Source organism: Rhyacophila brunnea, unplaced genomic scaffold, assembly GCF_057557595.1.
Source record: "Rhyacophila brunnea isolate RB1 unplaced genomic scaffold, BYU_Rbru_1.0 scaffold_5, whole genome shotgun sequence".
Lineage (NCBI taxonomy): Eukaryota > Metazoa > Arthropoda > Insecta > Trichoptera > Rhyacophilidae > Rhyacophila > Rhyacophila brunnea.
Genome location: NW_028233170.1, coordinates 42,434,122 through 42,456,073, shown reverse-complemented (window position 1 = coordinate 42,456,073; position 21,952 = coordinate 42,434,122). Strand labels below are relative to the sequence as shown.

Here is a 21,952-nt window from a genome sequence, read left to right as displayed (position 1 = left end):
TTTAAAAACTTCTACTCTTTTAATTCAAATAGAAATAATTTATGCAATTAAATTATAGACAAACACTGAGGACATACAAAGATTATTATAATAATGTGATTCTAAATTTATAAAATATTGTAACATTATAGTGACAGTTATATCGGGATTCAATATTATTAAGTTATAGTCGTACCAATCATTTGCATATTATTATTGAGGATTAATTCAGGAGTGTAGAATTGAAGAGATCTTTGGAATAGTAAGTATATTTTTTAAATCGCAACTTACAGATCGACGACGTAACCTTCCACAGTGATTCCCGGCGCCAGCTGAACTGTCTCGCCGACCAATTTGTTTTTATTGCAATCGATTATTAGTTCGGGTTCGTCATTGCCGTTGCAAGTCACACTTTCCCAGCGCTCACTGGCTGCACTTTCAGCTTTTTTAATTGCAACAATAAACCTCTCCACGGAATCCTTCCTCTTGAAGTCGGCGCGAGACTGAAGAGGCGGCGGAGACTCTCCGACCCGTTTCATGGAAGCACGATTCCGAGGAGTTTTCCGTAGCATCGCTTGAAAATTAAACGGAGGTTCGTCTTCGGTCGCCGTGTCAGGCTTGCTTGCCCGGGCCAGCTGTTGCAGTTCAATTATTGGATCGTCTGCGCTTCCTCTTCCATTTTTATTCTTGTCCAATTTTGCAGCCGTTCGTTTCGGGAATTCAATATCTGACACGTTCTGTTGGCTGGTTGGTTTCGGAGGCGGAGGGGATTGTTTCTTTTTGTATACCGGAGGGCGGACATTGTCCCGGGGAAGTTTCTTAGCGGGCTGTGCAGGGTCTCTGCAGTAGGGTAGATGGATGAGTTCTATGTCTGTTGGGCGAATGGTTTCCGGTGATTCCGGTGGGGTTTCTTCTATAATTACTGCTCGCCGGCGCGGAGGGTCACGAGCTCGTCGCCGTAAAGGTTCATCCCATGTTTCCGACTCCGAATCGTATCCTACCGCCATAGTGTCACTGCAAAAGTTAAGCATATTAGAATTAGTATTATGTTAGTTAGGAATTAATAATAATTAAAATGTTTCACTCTATTCAATTCAAATAGACGTTAATTATAAAGGAACATGAGGCTCTCCAGAGGCCAGACAAATGAATATTGAATCAAATATATCACTCGTTAATAGGTGCTATACAAAGAACCGCTTTACAGATAGATAGATGTACATGAATTCATAGGAGCAAACGCAGACCCTGATCACTAGCTTCTAGGGTCGGTAATAAAGAGAAGAATTTCAAAAACTAAATATCTTGTATAAAAGGGACTGCGAATAAAAGATCTTCAATCCATTACATGTATATGTTACAATCTATGAGATGCCTTCAATTTCCAGTGTCTTTTTATGTCCTCGTCATTTCTTTAGCAACGAATGGTGAAAATAATGTGACAGTGTTTCTTACCCGCTCTTCGCTGAGGGATTGCACATGTGAGCAGTGTCAAAGTAAGGCAGTTCCGTCATTCTGAAGGGCAGCTTCGAGACTGCGGGTCGAGGGGGTCCGAGGAATTCTAGCGGTTTAGCCTGAGGGTCTATCCGGTCGATAATAACGCGAGTATTATTCTCCATCAGGCTCTGGATCGTCGCCTGATTGTACATGTGCACCTGAAACAGCGATGCAGGTTCAGTCGTAGTCCTCGCTCTGATTTGGTCAAAAATCGGGCAACGCTATCGAGAAGCACCAAAAGTGAAAATCAAAGCGAGCGTTGAATGCTATTATAATCACAGATGCGTTAGATTATATTAAGTATATAAAATATCTAATGAGCCTATAGTAGAGTAGTGGCAGAATCTGCATCCCCAAAGTCTCAGGTTCAAATCATCATCTGAATCAAATTCAAACATCTGTTTCATCCATAGCAGCGACCCAATGGATTGAGAGATTGCTAATAACCATTTGACAATTTCATAATCTCCACTATGCGGAGGCCCATAATATTATGTTACGTTTTGGAGTGAATATTGTGTTTGATTAACTTTTTTTTATATTAAGTACCTACATAAAATTATTGTATAGGTGTATGACATCAAAGATTTTGCTAAAAAACACATTTGAAAACACCTCAAACATAATATACCTAGTAAAAAAATCTTTTTGAAAAAAAATATGATGCCCAGCAGGACACTAACCCGCATCCACTGGATTTTCATGTGCTTTACCAATTGAGTCATGTGGTTCCTATCTAATTAATTAGTAGGTTTTAAGCGCTATGTTCATTATAAGAATGTTACATTCCCAAATCTTGTGAATTATTCGTTGAATAAAAAAAATAGTTTACTAAGTGGGTATATTAGTTTTGGGGTGTCACTGTTTACTTCATTTTCCTTTCATTGATATTTCATGCTCATTAGAGAGGTTGTCCTCGAGAGGTAGTCATGTCCCATCTTTTTACTTTTGAGAATGGTCCCTGGAACGAGTTTGACGTAGACTGAAGAAGGAAAGGGTGTGAATACGGTGGGATCCCAAAAACAGAATTTGATTTTACTAAAGCATCGTCAAAAGGCGCTGTACCACTGATTTCTGGTCCACGGACTCACTTTATCATTCATGCTTATTTGTTTTCGTTGGATTAACTTACATATTACAGATATTGTTGATTCATTTTTTTAAATTCGTTAAGCCCTCCATAAACCCAACTATAATAGATAAAAAATATTATTCTTTCTATAAAATATCCAAAATTATGTATCATTTAATGGCATGATAGACCGATATTTTTCGACTATTATCTATTATGGCGTTGTTTCGCAGGGTTTAGTTGAATTTTAAAAACTAACCAATACCATCTGTAAATTGTAGTCTTAGTTCAATAAAAACAAATACGTAGATATGACTAACAAAGTTTAATGTGTACTATGGCGGATTTTAACAGCCTACCTCCACCCTTCGCAACTGGTATACGGTCATCTCTTTCCGATAAGAAAGCTCACGGCGAACTGTGCAACGGTGAAATGTTTTACGTACAATTTACATGTACTGACCAACAAGATCTTCTTGGCTACGTGTTAAAACAGTGAACTAACAAGCTCCTCCCATTTTCAATTATAGCGCCTTCCGGTTAGCGACGAGTTATCCACGTGTTAAAACTGTGAACTAAACAAGCTCCTATTTAGTCGACGACAGCGACTTCCGGCTTGTGCCTAAATCTTCTTGTTGGACAGTAACCACTTTCAGCGCTCGAAATGGAAAGGTTACGAACCGGAGCGCTCGACAGTTTTCTGAAGATATTTACATAGTTATCAATTAATTTTATGTGTATTTCATAAAAATAATTATGTTGGATCTTCTATTATAAATGGCCTATCGAGATCAGATGGTCAAATTATTTGTTCCACGAGGCGGAGCGATAATTTTACCGATTTCACGAGCAGAGACGGCGCTCCGGTTCATTTCAAGCCATGGGGCCCGATTTCCTAACTATCGTCTCGTACGGCACCAGACGACATGACGTAATTGTGACGTCAGCCAATACATACCGCCCGCTCGAGCGTGTATTGGCTGACGTCACAATTACGTCATGTCGTCTGGTGCCACACGAGACGATAGTTAGGAAATCGGGCTGCTGTAGGCCTATGTTATAACTGGTGATATAAAGTCACCCGACGACATGACGTAATTGTGACGCAAGCCAATACACGCTTGAGGCAAGCCGCCCAATACACACTGCTCACCATAGATATTATTATGTTGAAACACCTATTTGTGTATGGCGACAATGAATAACGCCAGGGGCCCTATGTTAGAACTTGCGAGTGCAAGCCGCCCGGTCGACATGACGTCATATGACATCATTGTGACGTACTACCGGAGTGATAATAGCACTCGAGAAAATAACGCTGGTCAGACAGTGGCGTTATTCATTGTCACCATACACATATAAGGTGTTTCATCATAATAATATTTATGGTGAGCACTGTGTGCTGGGCGGCATGCCTCGAGCGTGTATTGGCTGACGTCACAATTACGTCATGTCGTCGGCTGACACACGAGTCGATAGTTAGAAAATCGCGGTGCAGTATTTGACTAGCGTTATTTTCTCGAATGCTATTATCACTCCGGTAGTACGTCACAATGATGTCATATGACGTCATGTCGACCGGGCGACTACAACTCGCAAGTTCGAACATAAGACCACTTTACAGTACAGTTACAGGGCAGTAACCATCATTATTAGGTAATTTTAACAGAGGATGAACCGGTGCTTCTCGAATAGAGTTACCCAGAATCGTTGGTGAACGGTTACATTACCTGCTGCGAAAAGTTAACCAAGTCTTGGTAGCGGACGGCCCGGTACTGGAGCAAGACTTGGAATATGGTTCTCCCGCGCCATTTGGCGGCGTATCGCCTCAGAAACTCGGATGTGACTTCGTCGATCTTACCGGTGGACCGGTCAATCAGGGGACCGTAAGCTTTTCGCACGGTGTATCCGCGAAACGCTAAGAATTGTGAACGGTGAATAGCGACATACTTCGAGTGCATAACGCGTCTCTAACAAACCAGCAATGTCCCCCCGAAAAATTAAAAAGCTTTAACTTAACGGTCATCTTAAAAACTCATCTCTTAAATTTCCAACTGATTTTATGCGGAAACAAAATCTAAGCACGTCACGGATGTCATCTATAGCAGTGCTTCTCAAACTTTTTCACACCACGGCCCCCGAAATCATAAAATAAAATTCCAAGGCTCCCCTTCCCAAAAAAATTGTCTTTAGTAACCAGCAGTACTTTATTTACCATTAATTATTATTATTATTGGTACATTTAACTTGCTTGTAAAGCAAAAATTAAAAAACAAAAATTAACTTAAAATTTATTACAGCTACAGCCTGCAAACACAATTTAATGAGAGGGGAATGATCGCATATTTTTACATAAAAAATCAATATCCAGTACAATGTCTGAAATGATATTTCGCAGGGTTTGCTCTAAATTCACCGTTGAAAGACACGACCTGCGTTTATTTTTTATTACTAGTAATGATGAAAATGGTATTTCTCATTGGTATGCCTTGTCGCAATTAGGTGGATATAAATTTTGGATAATATTTGTTTAACTAAAAAATCTAAATAATTTATAAATATTAGATTATTTATCCATATCAGATAAAGTGTTGTAATCGCGTGAAAATTCGACCCGAGATTTTAATTGATTTGTATCAGGTATCACATTTTTATGATTTTTTTTTCAAACGCCTACTGAAATATTTCCCGGCTCCCTAGCAGGAGCTCCAGAGCTCCCTAGGGGGCCGCGCCCCCCAGTTTGAGAAGTACTGATTTACAGGTTTCCGTGCTGATACCTATATTATGCTGTTACAATCGTACAAATGTTGGAAAACGCTGTTTGGCTCAGGTGTAAATACAATAGGTATCAACCTATGTAAATGCTATTGAAAGAGAACCCGAAAACAACTTCAAAAATGAAATAGGTTTGATTGAATATAGAATGACGAGGTTTAAAATAAACATCTGAGAAGCTGTAGAATGGTGTCAGATTCTTCTGGCAGTGCAGGCGACACATTTGGGAATTGGTTTTGTTACTTTCAAATGACACTAACACCATTCCAAAGTGATTTCGTCGTCGCCGCAATGGCAGAAGAATCTATCCTTCCTCTACCTATCTACATAATAATGCTTCAATATATTCAGCCCACCATGGCAAGAGCAAACTTTTTTCTGTTTCATTCTCGCGTACGGGCGAAGACTGCATGTTGGACGATTATGTAAGATGTAAGTATAACAAAAGAAAAAAACGCAACAATGTTATTTTATATACCAAAACCAACAGTTAGTAGATAGTAACAGCATTATACGGTGTGGAATTTTGTATTAATCGGAAAATGTCATCCGATTTCTGGAATTTTAACGCCCATCCCACCTTCGAACTTAAATACAAAAAAATGCTTCCTAAATTAAGTTACATTTTTCAACCCACTCCCATTTGTGGTAAATAAATTCCTTCAAAATGACCGATTTCACTATAATGTTATCATGGAATATTTTATTTTAAAATAAAATCAGTTTATTTTTTGTTGGTTTTGCACTAGCGTTTGACAACAATTTTGAATAACACAATAGGTATCATGAACTACAATTTATTTTTGGCATTAAATTCTACATCAATTAAACACATGTCGTTTAAATCGTAGACGATTCAGATGATATTAGCAAATTTATATGCAGCTTAATGATCGTATCGACAGGGGGACATCACTGCTAATAACTTGAATCGATTAATCTCTCACCTTTCTGGATCCTTAGGGCGGCGTCCTCCTCCGACATTTCGACTGTGTCCTGTCGCCGCGATTCGGTCGCTGCTGAGCGAAAACTCGGTTAATCGTGCGATCGACGTATTGTGTGTGAGTGTTTTCATTAAAATATACGATCTTTCTTACCCGCTTTGAGTGATTTGCTCTTTTCAATACGCCTTCGAGCCAAGAAAGCCCTCATCATGCACTGGACTTTGACAATTTTTTTGACTTGTACTTCGTACAGTCTGAAAATAAAAATAAACGGTACATTGTGTGATTCTGTAGATATACTCAATTGTGTCGTATAGCTTGTTCAAGTATAAATAGGACGATAGTGATAATAGTGAGAAAAGCATTTAGAACAAAAATTGAACATGCGTCAATCACCATGTTGATGTAATTTATTCGAATTTTAAATCTTAAAACAAATGATATTGCATGGAGATTACAGACCTACAAACTTATCTGAAGAATGGGATGGGGGAGCCACTGTCGAAAACAACCCAAGGAAGATTCGTAACTGGACAAAATCTGACATTCAAATGAAATTTTCAAAATGGCGTCCTATGGTAGTTCGTAGTTTCATTTTTGGCCATTCTACAGATAAGTTTGTAGGTCTGTATTTTAGACAATTGGAAATTAATTTAAAACACATAGGTGTTTGATAATAATTACACTATCTACCAACTTAATTATTAACAACATTTCTGAATGTTATTGGTACTTCAATACGATGTCTTAATGCTAACTCTATCATATTATCATTCTTGCTAGAGTTCATAATATGTGTGCCTCTCATAATAATTATCTATGAAAAATGGAGCATCGGCTGTTTATTCTTCCAATGTGGGTACCTTACTTAACCTGGTATTGATGATGGTAATTGAGAGAGCAAGAACTGTGTTTAACCAAATCATTTGGCAGCGCTCGAAATGGAAAAGTTTACGAACCGCAGCGCTCGACCGTTTTCTGAAGATATTTACCTACATAGCTATCAAATTTTATGTGTATTTCATAAAAATAAGTGTGTTAGATTTTCGTTATGATTTAGAGTTGTGAATCGGCCTGTTTATACTCGAACAAATGCTTTTATATGGATACCTACCTAGAATCGCATTCAAATAATATGTTCAATTTTGATTGACTTACCTCGATAAATATTCGACATTGTAATATTTCAGGAAAACCCTCGTTTTTCCGATTACCCAGCCTTCCATTTTCAATCTCACAAGGAGAAGCCTGCAATTGTCTCGGGAAACATCGACATTCTCGTCGAAGTCGAAGGCCAAAAATTTATATCTGAAAGAAATATAACATATTAATTTATTTTAGTCTTATATGTACCCCGTTTACACGTGTATGAATTTACTGCTGACAGTACGTATTATCGCGGCCTTAACAAGAAAATGCGCGTGTAAATATATTGTATTATCATGCAAGTTGCAAGATTGCACGCATGAATCAAAAAAGTTCGGAAGCTTCTGAATTTTCATGCCAGAGTTGAATTGCGATTGTTGCCAGAGAGGGATTGTTCAATATCTGCGCCTGCGCAGTAGAACTATAGTGGTGAATCTGCCGGTAAAAAACGTACTATACCGCGCAGACTCATTTTGAGGTTAACTGACTTTCACAACCTGTCAAATAGTACTATACAATGACAACATCGCGTCTTGCTTACTCTTCAAGAATGAGATTGGCGAGACAGTCAGCACTTTTACGTGTAAACAGTTATTATGGCGATAGTTTAAAATACACACTATTGCTGCAAGTAAATCCATGTACGTGTACAGGCGTTATTCCTTTGGTAAAACGAAAACATAAAATGGAACTGGATTTTTATTATAAGCAATAACACTTTATTTTGTGAATACTTGTCCAATTACGGTCTCGAGGTGAACATTGAATAATGTTGGTACATCTAATATGTCTTAGTTGCAGAGCTCAAGATTAGGTGGATGAATGTAGGCAAGAGTTGGCTGCAGTTGAAGATTATATTGTAAAATTTAAAAATGTACTAAGCAGAAGAATAATCAATATAGGTATTTTATAATTACTGATATTTTGTTTAAAACGGTTACCGTTTTGTCCCGAATATAAGACGGCCTCGAAATAACTCGATCTATACTTTGGAAGAAGATTAAAGTGTCACCATTTTATCAATTCTAATTGTTAGCTAGGTACTGATTACGTAAAACTGTTTCTGATAAAAATTATAATACTCGTGTACTGTTTACTATTTTTTGTCAGGTGGTTATGACCCACTATGCTAGGACTCCTGTTTGTAGGTGACAATGAAAGATTTCCAATTAAGGACAATTATTGCTGTACCTACCTACTTATTCCTTTAAAACTATCTTTGAATGGCTTACTTACGATTACATCGAAAATATATAATTGAGAAGATATTCGTCCTGGAATTATCACCAGATATAATATTTTATACCTATCTTAATATTATAATAATTTTCTTCGTTAAATGAAAAACTAATTTTATTACATAATGTGATTAATTTTTAGAAACGCAGTATTGTTTTTCCTGTTATATTAGGTAAAACTTCGTGTTATATTCTGTATGCATCTATAATAGGGTGAACGATAAATAATTGTTAATAAAGATAAGTAAGTTATTTAGCTTTCGAGGTGCAAGGTGTGATTGTTTACGACATGACGTAGATCTCGCTGCTTGGCCACCCTGCTCTCGAGCGATGATAAAAAAGGTGTGCGACCGTTTACGGTCGTATCACATAGAAAGACCCGATAATAGTTTCGGCACGTTGATACAGCAAAATCACAAATACAGTAATCAAGAAGATGTATTTTTATTACATGCACGTAAAGTTTAGGAATATGCAATTTGTAATTTGAATCTTATACGAGATAGATGTCATCTCTGAAGGGGGAGAGGTTCATTGATGAGTGTGTGTATGGTGATTTATCGTCTGCTGCTTCTTCCTTTGGCGAGATATTGAACAACACGGATTTTGCGGAGAAGTGGTGTATTTTATTTTACAGAACACACACGATTGCAGGTAATCACAAAATGGGGTTACGATCGAATATACACACCACGTTGAAGGCCAGCCACATGATGCTGCAGGTTGTCGCGATTTATGGTTGCTTGTGGTCTGTTGCCTGGCTCTAACATCTAACAAAATATTATGATGATGTCTTTGTTTTGAGTGGAAAAGTAGTTCATTGGAGAAGACTTAGGTGTAAAACCCACTTAACGCAGCAAGTGGGGCTCTCGCGCAAAATTTCACAAGTGGCGCGTAAATCATCGAAGCTACAACGTAATCAAATACGCCAGCGCACACTGGATTTGACGACGCATTGTGCCCGCCTGCCCCATGAGTCATCGTTTTTTGGCTCCTCAGCGATACAAATTAACGAAAATACAACGTAGTCCATTCATTGAACACGGCGAGCAAAATCACGCTCCTGGAAGCGTCGTCGATAGACGGGCGAAAAGCCATTATTTAATAACAGTGAACTCTTTGTTTAGTTCTTGCGTGTCCGATATTTCGCTGGTATAATGATGTCATCGTGAATATTAATTACAAGCCCCGAGAAATTTAATAATATTTTTATTGCTTTGTTATGAGAGACGCTGATAATAATAATTATTTTGTGCTCCTTGAGCCCCTTATTACATAGGTGAAGGGTAATGCGCGGGTGGGAAGGGGCCTACTTCCTAGAGAGCGCACCGAGCGCCGCGTTGGTGGGCTTTATGGCTTAGAGATAGGTAATAAAGAATATTAAATCTTCTTCCGATGGCATTGATGGCATTGCAGCTTACCTGCATCTACTCCAAGAGTTTTGGTTTCCTCTACTGCATTCTTCTACAGCCCTTCTCAAGACATCAAGTTGAGGGGGGTTTTTGCGTTACTCTTTATTCCCTTTTCCCAGCGCATCCGTGACCTCACAACTGACCTCAGTAGGATTCCAACAAGGGCGATTTTTGAACCAGTTAGTAGGTAGGTACATACTTATCCACTTTTACAGTTTTGTAAAGACGAATCTTTATAATATATATCTATATTATAAGATACATACTAATCTACCGCTGTTAACATTACATTTAAATAAAACATATATATAATACTATAATAATAAATATGAGAATGCACCATTGTTTTACAGATATTTTTTTAATTTGCTGACGATTGGTATAGCTGTATTCGACGTGATTTAGATAAAGATAGACTAAAAGTTGGTGTCCTAAGATGCAAGATAAATCTGTAGAGGTGGCGCATCTTGACTGGCGAGGACGTCTTATGTTATTATGGTGCAGTGACGAAGGGTGGAGGTAGGCTGTTAAGATCCGCCATAAATAGTGTACTTTAACTAAACTTTGCCAGTCATATGTATTTGATTTCATTGAAATAAGACAACAATTTACAGATGCTGTTGCTCAGGTTTTAAAATTCAATTAAACCCTGCGAAAACCAAGACATAATAAATAAAATTCAAAAAATACTCGTTTATCTATAAAATATCTAAAATTATACAATTAAGTCACCGATAACTTTGGATATTTTAGATAAAGAATAATATTTTCTATCTATTATAATTTGGTTTAGGCGGGGCTTAATGAATTTCAAAAAAATAACCAACACTACCTATGTGTAATATGTATTCTTAATCCAATGAAAACCAATAAGTATGAATGAAAAATAATTTTATCATATCCATCACCCAAAAATATACCAAAACTATTATGGTTTGGTTTAGGCAAGGTTTATTGATTTTTATAAACTAACCAATAGGTACCATCTGTAAATTGTAGTCGATAAAAACGTATACCTATGCACGACTGATAAAGTTTATTGTGGACTATTTATGCCGGATCTTAACAGCCTACCTCCACCCTCGCCACTGGTATGGGGAGGTGCAAGATGCCAGTGTTGGTTAGTCTTTATCTCATCAAGGCAATGAATATTAGGCGGAGAATGATAAAACGATCTCCGCTGCAATTCAGAAGTGACATCATGCCGGACATGTTAAGGCTAGAGGCCCGAGAACATCTCAATCTCGAGATTCGGAATTTCCAGAAAAGAATTCTCGAGGTATCGGGAAATTTAAAAAAAACTTGTAAAAATCCTAAAATCAGTGTAAAAACAGACAAATTACAAAAAAATATGATTTTTTTTATTTATGTAATAAGATAAACCAAATAGAAGTAGGAAAACAAAAATAATTCAAAACATTATTTATTAAAATAGTATTTTAAAAAATACAGATTGTCAATCGCTGCGTCTGACAATCACGTACGTTTTTGAGACACAAAATTCCCTGATGTTACAAAAATTGCGCTCATTTTGCGTCGACTTTGGCTTAATTCTGTTAAATGCCCCGACCAGTCTTTGAACGTTTTGTGTTCCCTGTCCACTTTTTTCAAATAGATAATCGTTTTTTTCAATTAATGTTTGATAATAAAGAAATCCCGAATCCCGAGAAAAGATTCTCGAGATCCGGGATTTCCCGAAATGTTAAAAATTTCAATTCTCGAGATTCAGGATGGAAAATCTCGAAATTTTTTCGAGAATTCCCGTCGGGAAATTCCCGAAACCCAACTCTAGTTAAGGCTATACCTCAGCTGGGGCACGATCTAAAAAGATCGTAACTAAGTAAATGGGTAACGTTTTTTAGTCATCTTTACACGATTTAAAAATTAATACGTCGCCATCACGAAACAAATTGACGTGTTCACAGCTCGACATTCGCTCTCCGATTGCCAGCGAGTTCAAAATTTCGTCGCGCCTATAGTTAAAAATTATTTGCCGTTTCACTGATGTATCGTCTTAAGTAAGCTGACCAATATGAAAGTCCGTTATTATCACGTATGTGACCTCAATCAATCGAAATAATTAATCCTAATTAGGCAGACAAATCTGTTATAAAAATGCCAACAATGCACCGTTACCGGTCTCCGAGTCGGGTTTAATTGAGTTGTTTCTGTCAATGTAACATGGTCATACTTGATTAAATTGTCTCTGCGGGAGATTCGCGATGGGCTGGAGAAGTGGAGCGAGCGGCGAGTGGTAACTCGGAGGGTCGATGGAGATGGAACAGAGACCGTGCGGCGTCCTCCCAGGAACCGACGAAAGGTTGCGCCGTGGGGGTCAAAGGATTCAATGCACGCACAACATAATCCACTCTAGACCCCTTTGATATTGTCAAATTGAATGCACACAAGTTATTTTATATTAATTTAGACTAGACTCACCTTTACGAGTAGACAGATTTTTTTTATAATGTGTATGATTTCTGATGTATGAATTTAACATTCTTAAATCTTGTATCTTAGTCGCTTTCCCAACCTTATTTCTGCTAGGCCCCGCTTCAACGCTTCAAAAATCTCCATGCCCCCCCCCCCCAATGACATTATTAATGGACAACACACTCAGTACAGTAGCTAGCAAGTAAATTCGCGCATAGCGACATTCGCACATGTGTAGGTAGACGTCACGTGACGTGAAAATTTCGCTTTTTCCGTTATGCGATATCACGCATCGGGAATTTATAGCAATATCACCTTTATTGTAATGGCAATTCTAGTGTCAATGTTCATTTGAGCGAACGATATTGATATTAAAATATGAATTATGCCGTTATTCTTATCTTAATTATGCAGACCCGAAAAAAAGCATCGGAAATTTATAGCAATATCACCTTTATTGTAATGGCGTGAGAACAGATTATGCCATTCGGCAGACCCGACAAAAAAGTGAGTGTCATTTTTGTTTCCAGATGCTTCGTCCATATTAATGTGATTGCCCCCCCCCCTATCAAAATTTTATAGTTACCTAACTAATTCTGAAAAAAAAGTGATTTGCTTCAAATAAAAAATGCGCATTCGTAAGTAAATAATATGTATATTAAGTTACATGTACACATGGAACTCAGAAATAATGGGAACCTAACCTAACAGGTAAGCAGAAGCAGGCAACCGATCTCGAGTAAGGAAGAACACTGAAGAAAATTTAAACACGTGTCAAGAATACGTTATACGTCGAATACTGAAAACTGCTCTCGGTTTTACGCATTTACGGTCATTTAATATTGGCAGTGACGTCCCTAGACAAAATGCCGCCCCTAGGCAGCGCCAAAATGTCGCCCCATATTTTTTATCATCCTTTCATGACTCCAATATCTAAGAAATGTGTTGTATCGATACATTTCTAGCAAAATATATATGTACCACTAAAACATACAAAGTTACATTTAGATGTAAAAAGCGAATTAATATAATATCGGTAATTAAGTTTTTTTTGGTTGATATTTCTGACACATTTGGTTTGTACCATTTATCAATATACAGAGTTAATATTTCATATCATTTTTACTATGCTATTATTGTTCAACGTAAAAAAAATAATTTTAGCTATTTCTATAAGTATATTCTAAATGATTCTCCTCGATTTGCCGCCCTTCGAATAACTGCTGCCCCCAAGCGACGCTCAATCTGCCTACCCACACGGGACATCACTGAATATTGGTGTATTACACACATTATTGCACGTGCATACTGCGTGTTTCATTTTCGTAGGACACTCACACATTCAAAACCCTGCATCAACATGTGGCGTATTGAACATAGCCTATCGGTATTTATCTGTTCTGTGAAAGGACACCTCGGAAGAAAATTAGTGCGATCCTTGTGCTATGCTTCGCCTTCAAACGATTTTCAAGATGACCTTTTCCCCCCCCAAAACATTCAAATTGCCCCCCGGTGGGGTGTACGCCCCACGTTGGGAATCACTGCTACATTGCTAAAAATAATTCCAAAATCCTCGGATTCCAATATTTTCAATCTTTGAATTAAACTCCGGTAGCGCTACCATACCAGTATTTCATACTGCACAATCGATACTTCAAATCTTTTTGAGGAATAAACGCGTTTGTAAAATAAAGAACTATTCACTCGCCTTCGGATGAACTCTGCGAATGGTATCCTGGTCGAATATCCTGCTTGCCTGGCACGCGCAGTGTCCGGTACTGCCAGCGCACGCACCTGCTGGCGAACCACGTCAGCCTGGAAGGCGAATTCATCTCCGTCATCAGGAGTCGGTGCCAGTGCCAGGGAGGGGCGGACGCATCGCACAAAGTGCACGCCGCAGCCTCCGGAGCCTCCGAGGGCGAGCGCCCGGAGCAGCTCGAGGCTGGACGCGCGGAAAGTGCCAGCAGCTGTGCGCATACGGTGCACTTGGGAATACTGGCCCTTTGATTCGGTGTTAAATTTCTGAAATGGTAATGTACGAAGAATAAATAAGACATGCAAGTAAGTTCGTGTTGTCACTGCTTTACCTAGGATACTGGACTACAATTAGTTTGATCGAGAAGCTGTTGAATGTTGCCTGGAACTAGGCTTACCATAATTATGAAAATCTAAACTGGGACAGGAACGGGATATATGGCAAAGAAACAAATTTCACCACCAAAAATGCAGAATGCAGGTCTGCTGCAGCAGAAATTTTAATTATTTTATTTATTTATTGTACCAGTCGTACTTTGGAATGAACTTTATTCGCATCCTACTACGGTTAATTATTATGACAATTTATTATTGACAATCATTCATATGTGGAACCGCCGGGACAAAATGCCAAACCAGCCCGGACGCCGGGACCAATGTGTGAAACCGGGACGTATGGTAAGCCTTCCTATAACTTACCAACCTACATAAAATACTTCGTCAGAGTCAAGAAGCTGATACCTAAATCGGGGAAGGTACATAAAGTAATGCTACCAACATAAAGAAGTCTACTCTCTATAAACTAAATCTCAAAGTCAGTCACGCCTAAACATATTTAGAGGCCTTAGTACATTTTGAAGTAGGTAGTCTTCATTTTGATTGTATAGATTTTTTTTCCACCATGATCTTAATAAGATCATATGGGCCTCCACACAGTGGAGGTTCGTATTAACCGATTTTTGTTTTTACAAGAAATGGATGTTAGTCACTTGCTCAAACTATTAGGTCCATACTCTGACTCAAACAAAAAAAAAACTAAAAAACAATAATATGTGTATTTTCCAGACCCATGATTCGAATCTGGGACCCATTTATACGCCGACGGCAATCGTGGGACTGTTAGTTACATTTTTAATTATCAATGCATCACGTTTGACTGACTTTTTGGAATAGGCTGATAAAATTTATACTCTAAATGCAGTCAGTGTTGCCATTTTTTCAAAGTGAAATTATAGTACAGAGCCTCCAAAATTATAGTATTTCGGCACAAAATATAGTACGCGTTGAATCACCAATGCTTTTCTGCATTTTCCAAAAATTCCACTTAAAGTAATTATCGCCTCGTTTTTTAGACAGACTTCAAATGTTAGGTAATTAACGTCACGTTAGGGCTTACTTTTAGTTATACCGGGAGACTTTAGCGATATTTTTCATCTTCTCTCTCAATCTCAACTTTTTTTTCGAATTTTCAAAATTATAGTATTTTCGGCGTGTCTATATAGTACGCAGATGCAGAATTATAGTACAAATACTATAATTATAGTACGGTTGGCAACACTGGCGGCAGTCCAAAAAGTTCGCGGAAATTCTACACGAATATATAAATCTCACCCTGGTATTGGGAGTAGCCTCCGTATTAGCATCCTTTTCAGAGTCCGTGGACTTCGACGGTGCGGTGAGACTCCCGGCCTTGGTGAGTTTATGGGTGAAGAGCTGCCTCACGGTGTCGACTGATGATGCACGCAGTGTCTCTATCATCTCTGGAGGCAGGAAGTCGCGGTTCTTCTCGGCCAAGTCTCGCGCGTCGTAGTTGATCTTGCCGGTGTAATGGGCAACGCTGAATTCGTGGCTTCCAGAAAGCTTTACGTGAGGACCTTTTGAGGAGTTTTTTATGGTGCCTAGTAAAAAGTTAAAGTGTAACTAATTAATTATCACTAGCGTAGCTATCTTAATATTATGATTACTAGATATTATTGCCGTTTATAAAAATACAACTTTCAATAAATTGTTATATTCCAGATTGGTTTATAATGTATAAATCATATAGAATTTTGGATATTTTATAGATAAAAAATATTTCTTTATCTATGATAGTTTGGCTTAGGCAGGGCCTAATGAATTCAAAAAATGAAGCGACAATAATATGTGTAATATGTATTCTTAATCCAACGAAAACAAAATAAGTATGAAAAAGTATGCACAATTTTGTCCTATCGCCCAAAGTATACAAATGGTTTGGTTTAGGCAGGGCTTAATTGATTTTTAAAAACTAACCAACACCAGGTGTAAATTGTAGTCTTATTTAAATAAAAACAAATACGTATTACTAACAAAGTTTAATGTGCACTATTTATGGCGGATCTTAACAGCCTACCTCAACCCTTCGCTACTGCTATACATTTATATAATACGTTTTATTTCATCCGTAACAGGCAGACATATAGATAAGACATATAGATATAAGGTAATCATATGAAAACTTACTCATGATGTATTCCTGTCCACCCGGGTTACGACAGGCATCATCCAAGATGTAGAACAGCCCCAAAGGTCTTGCCATGAGCTGGTCGACGGCCGCCTTGTTGTCGTAGAAGTGCAGCGTGATGACAGGGACGTCCTCCTCTTCCTGTTCCTGCATCTCCCAGGCGAAGAGCCGCTGGTTGTAGAGGAATTGCATCTGCTCGTTCATGGTGTTGACGATGAGCTGCTCCAGCCGATTGCGGTGGAAGCATTCGAAGCCAAACATGTCAAGCAGGCTGACGGTGAATTTGTCTCCGCTGCGAAAAGAAATTGGCCACTCATAATAATTTTAATGGGGGCTGAGGAGGCGGCATTGTTTGCATTGCTCGCGGTCAAGATCCGGATTGGAATATTCAGATACCTTTGCCAAAATTAATTTTTTCAATTAGTAATTCTGTGCGTGAACGGAAGATGGATGAAGTTTCAAAATACCTATACCCCACGCAGGCACCCCGCATCGACTGGATTCTACATTTCCTACGGTGAAAGGGTCGACAGGGGAGTGGGGAGTCAAACTCAGTGTTTGGCAGTTTATGTTTGCGGACAACTACTAATTCGATAGCCTCGATGTTTGTTGTCATTATTATTGGTTCATAAAACTCGTTGTGTTGCTAATGTTACAAATATTAGTAAATAAACTATATTTATTGATCAGCTTTGTGGCTACTAGGGAATCCAATCCCGAGCCAAAATTCTGATCCCGGGATTTCGGGATTACAATTTGACAATCCCGGGATCCCGGGACTGGTCCCGGGATTGACATTTTTTCCATTGTTAATATAAAATTTTTATATTTACAAATAACATTGATGAAATCGGTCAAAAATAAATCTAGTATAATTTATACTATTTAAGACATTTATTGTTAATATTGTATACGTTCAATCTTGGAAATACACAAGTTTAACGGAGTAAATAATATTGTAATTTAAATAATAATGTGAATTTAATAGGAGATTGCTGTTTCTGATAGTAAAGACTTAATGAATGGATTAGCGAGATTTAAAATAGTTAAGCAAATAATCATGGCGTACTTATGGCCTTTCCGCTTCATAAATCTAATTAGTCAGACAAATATGAAACTGCCGTAAAACGTATGATATCATGGTGGAATTACTTTGTTAAAAGTGCGAAGCATTGTTATTTTCCAATCTTTCCATTTTTAATAATTTATGTGAAAAAATAAAATGAATCGGCAACCTACACATGGGTATAAATCAAACTTCATTCGAACTCAGTTTATTTCTAATGTAGTTATTTTTTTATTAAAAGTATTTTTTCTGTTATATTTTCGCTTTTATTTTATTTTCCATAAAAATTGATAAAAAAATCAATCCCGAAATCCCGGGATTATGTTTATCAATCCCGGGATTCATAGGTATCGAAAATAGCTCGGGATCCCGGGATCCCGGGATTGGAATCCCTAGTGGATACTCTACACAGTAGGCCGGTTTGTTGTAAGCCTACATTTTTTATAGAACACTACTAATTAGTTTTACGTAGATACCTATAAATATTGAACAACTTAATATCATGGAGATGCCTGCAAAAGCTTTAATAATAAAGCGACTACCTAATGTATAATGCGATGATTTTCGGAATTTATTGTAGATGTCAATGTTTAGGGTACTGTTTGATATTATGACGAATTGTATCTTGTATCCATATTCAAAAAAAATAATATCGAGACAATACCTACATCCTGATAATGGTGTCAGCCGAATTGATAAAAAAAAACATTCATTTTATTTGTATATATTATTTTTTAACACTATAACAGGCCATGCAGCCCAATGGCAGTATTGTAGTAAGTAATATAAGTCAAACAATCACAAACACCCAAGCTTTGGGAAAATTACATAAAAAAAAATAAAATAATAATAAAAAAATAATATAATAATAAAAATAAAATAATAATAATAAAAAAAATACAATAATATAGTGGCCTCACCGGCAATCTAACCTGGAGCCCCCGGGTGAAAGGCCAGCGCCCTACGCACTGGACTACAAGGGACATAGAATTAATTGAACGCGAATATACAAATGCTAAATTGAACTCTCACCCAGACCTTTTTACTATAAATATTTTCATAAAAACTTTAATAAAATACTACTTTTTCTCAAAATTTACACGATTAATCAGGGATTAATTGATGATATATGAAAATATCCTGTTTTGATGATGATATTTCCGTGTCCAGCAACATCGCAACAAATATCTAACATGAGTGCTACGTTGCCAAACCTGCAATAAACAGGCAATTTTAGATATTTCTACGTGAAAGCCTTAGGCCTGAGTAAAATGGTGAATTTAGAGGCCCTCTTATTATAATTACCCGCCACATTACAGTATTGAAAATACAGTAATAATTAAATAGACAGGATTGTTTTCTACTTTGATTGATTGGTGATATAAATATTTTGATAATTTTGGTTTGTACATCTATGACGAAGCGACCTATAGAACACATAAATAAGATTTAACTCTCACGTGTGAAAACATATGGTATAAACTATAAACTTAAACACGTGTTGAAGAATAATATATTATTTTCAATAGTAACGTCTGTATGCATCAAAGTTTGTCACGTAAGTGAAATGCGCATTGAAAATAGATAATTATTTGAGAACAAACTCAATCTTGGTAATATGGTGACTGGGTTTGTTTTTTTATCTTATTATTAATCTGTTTTGTGAAACGCCTGCATTGCCTGGTTTATAATAGAAAAGTGCTATTGTCTATAGAACAAATATTAATTTGTTATTCAAAAATATTAAGTGGGCGATGTAGTATTCTAAAACGGCTCTGTCGCATGGGAGAGAAAAGACGATTCGTTTTTTACCGGCCGAGTGCAAAATAACTGGCGCGCAGCTTCCGAGAGGTTTTTAGGAAGGCGGTGGCGACCGTGGGAACGGTTGCGAACCCGTCCTCTGACAGCGTGCAACTCGTCAACCTTTCCATTCATCGCCTCCTCTTCGCTTTTATTTTCCCTGCTCCTCCCCGTCTACATTCTTAATGGGAGATAATTTACCTGACAGCTTTTATCGATGAATCTTTTCGGACTCAATAATGACATTAAAGCTTTTGTATTGCCTTTCATGTAATTAGCTTTTATGTCTACACGTCATATAATTTAAAACACTTTCAATGAGAAGTTATTCATCTAGGTATGTTTGTAATTTGAAGTAGTGTAATTAAGATATAGGTGCTAGGCTGCCGAGATGACTATAATATTATTTTAATTGTTTGATTGATTTACTGAAACCGATTGTTCAAAGTGATATAGGTACATATTACACAGTGGCAAAGGATAGACTTTTAAGATCCGCCATGAATAGTGCACACTAAACTCTGTCAGTCAAAAGCATTTGTTTTAATTGAACTAAGACTACAATGTGTAGATAGTATTGGTAGGTAAGTTTTTAAAATTCAATGAAACCCTGCGAAAACCAAACCAAATAATTATGAATGTAAAAGTGTGCACAAATTATACCAAAACTATAATGTTTTGGCTAAGGCAGGGCTTGATTAGATTTTCAAAATTGACCAATGCTATCTGAAATTTGTATTCTTAGTTAAATGAAAACAAATAAACATGACTGAGAGTATATTTATTGTGCACTATTTGTCGAATTTCCACAGCCTACCTCCACCCTTCGACAATGGAAAATATTGAAAGATTAGTCCACATTATATATTATGTTAAACCTATGTCCGGTTTTATATATTTTGAGAATATCAAATTTAAAATATTATTTGAATCGTTTGAAAATCGAATGTGAAATTGATATATTATGTATTTTAAGAAATAATAGTTTCTCAAATAACGTATTTGAATGTATAGTATTTTTTATAGCTTAAAGGTATGGAGTATACGGATGTTTTGTGTATAATAATAATTTAAAAACTGGTCATACAATACCGATAGTAGGGTATTAAAATATTAAATAAAACAATTGCTTACAATACAGATCTTCCAAACGCCAGTTTAGTGTTGATGGTATTAACGAGCCAATCCAAGAGACGCCTGTAGATAGTCCCAGCGAGAACATCACGTGCATCCCTCGCTTCATCAGTGCTGTGGCTTCTCTTCACAGCGGTGCCTCTCTCCACCAGACAATAATTGATAAGAGCCCAAGAAAACTTGCTCTCATCCATCCCTAGAAGATTGGACACCTTGAGAGCCTCTTCAGCATTTTCAACTTGAGCTGCTCCACTGTTACTATCTTTGAAACGCACATTTCCCAAAACGAGAATCGCAGCCAATATTTTCCATAACGCTTCTATTTCCAATTCAGAGAAGTCCAAATCTAACATGTATTGGGTTATTTCAGCTAGTTTGGCGACGTTTCCTTCAGGGTCGTCTCTGGCGCATGGAACCTTGGGGGGTGAGTTCGGGTCTGATATTCTCAAGTAGCGATATTTTCTTTCTGGCTCAAGACTGTAGTCAGCCAATTTACCGGCAGCTTCCATACCGTCGTAGAAGTAATATACAAGATTGAAGTTTGCATGAGACCTGAGTGGAGAATAAAAGTAATAAATTACTATAATAATCTGTAGTCCGTACTAAATCCTACTTAACTAGAAGAATTAACAGCTTTCCAAACGACTAGCGAATAACTGATACTATATTGCATTGATTTCGTTGCATAATTCCTTTTTATTTGGGATAACTTAATATGATATCTTAGAAATAGAGAGCATCAGTGGTTTATTCTCCCAAGGTGCAGAACAAACCTACCATTGGTAATGCTAATTGGGAGGACGATAACTATGTTCAACGAAATCACTTCGGGTGTTGATATATTCCACTTGAGTGAGGTGAGTTAGGTGGACGCTATTTTATAAATTCTTATAATAGGTTCTCCTTAAGAAACTCGGTGTACTTCTTTGGGTTTATATATATAAAATTATATTTTCACTGCGTTTGTATGTTTATGTTATGTTCTCTTTTTATATTTTCATTTTTATCCCTTTTATTACTTTTGTTTTTCTTTCTTCTTTATAATAATGTTTTATATCATGTTGTGAACGTCTTGAACATATAATTTGTAATGTTAACAATATGTAAAAAAAAAAAAAAATTAATTGAATTAAATTGAATTGAATTGAATTGAATGATTTATTCCATACATACTAAATATATACAAGTTTTTTAAGAATTCAATGCATAACAAGGG

At 37.1% G+C, this 21,952-nt stretch overlaps 1 protein-coding gene across 1 annotated transcript in view; it reads right to left on the bottom strand.

The window, feature by feature from the left end:
* Positions 1 to 266: 266 nt before the first annotated feature.
* Positions 267 to 21,952, bottom strand: part of ninaC (STKc_myosinIII_N_like and MYSc_Myo21 domain-containing protein ninaC) — a 40,490-nt gene continuing 18,804 nt past the window's right edge. Inside the window, exons 8-17 of the mRNA XM_085956201.1 lie at positions 20,737 to 21,288; positions 16,736 to 17,028; positions 15,863 to 16,149; positions 14,205 to 14,518; positions 7,426 to 7,575; positions 6,421 to 6,521; positions 6,271 to 6,342; positions 4,279 to 4,466; positions 1,435 to 1,634; positions 267 to 993 (exon numbers count right to left, since the gene is read on the bottom strand). Of these exons, the coding sequence (XP_085812327.1) occupies positions 267 to 993; positions 1,435 to 1,634; positions 4,279 to 4,466; positions 6,271 to 6,342; positions 6,421 to 6,521; positions 7,426 to 7,575; positions 14,205 to 14,518; positions 15,863 to 16,149; positions 16,736 to 17,028; positions 20,737 to 21,288 (2,884 nt within the window). The remainder of the gene's footprint in view (positions 994 to 1,434; positions 1,635 to 4,278; positions 4,467 to 6,270; positions 6,343 to 6,420; positions 6,522 to 7,425; positions 7,576 to 14,204; positions 14,519 to 15,862; positions 16,150 to 16,735; positions 17,029 to 20,736; positions 21,289 to 21,952) is intronic.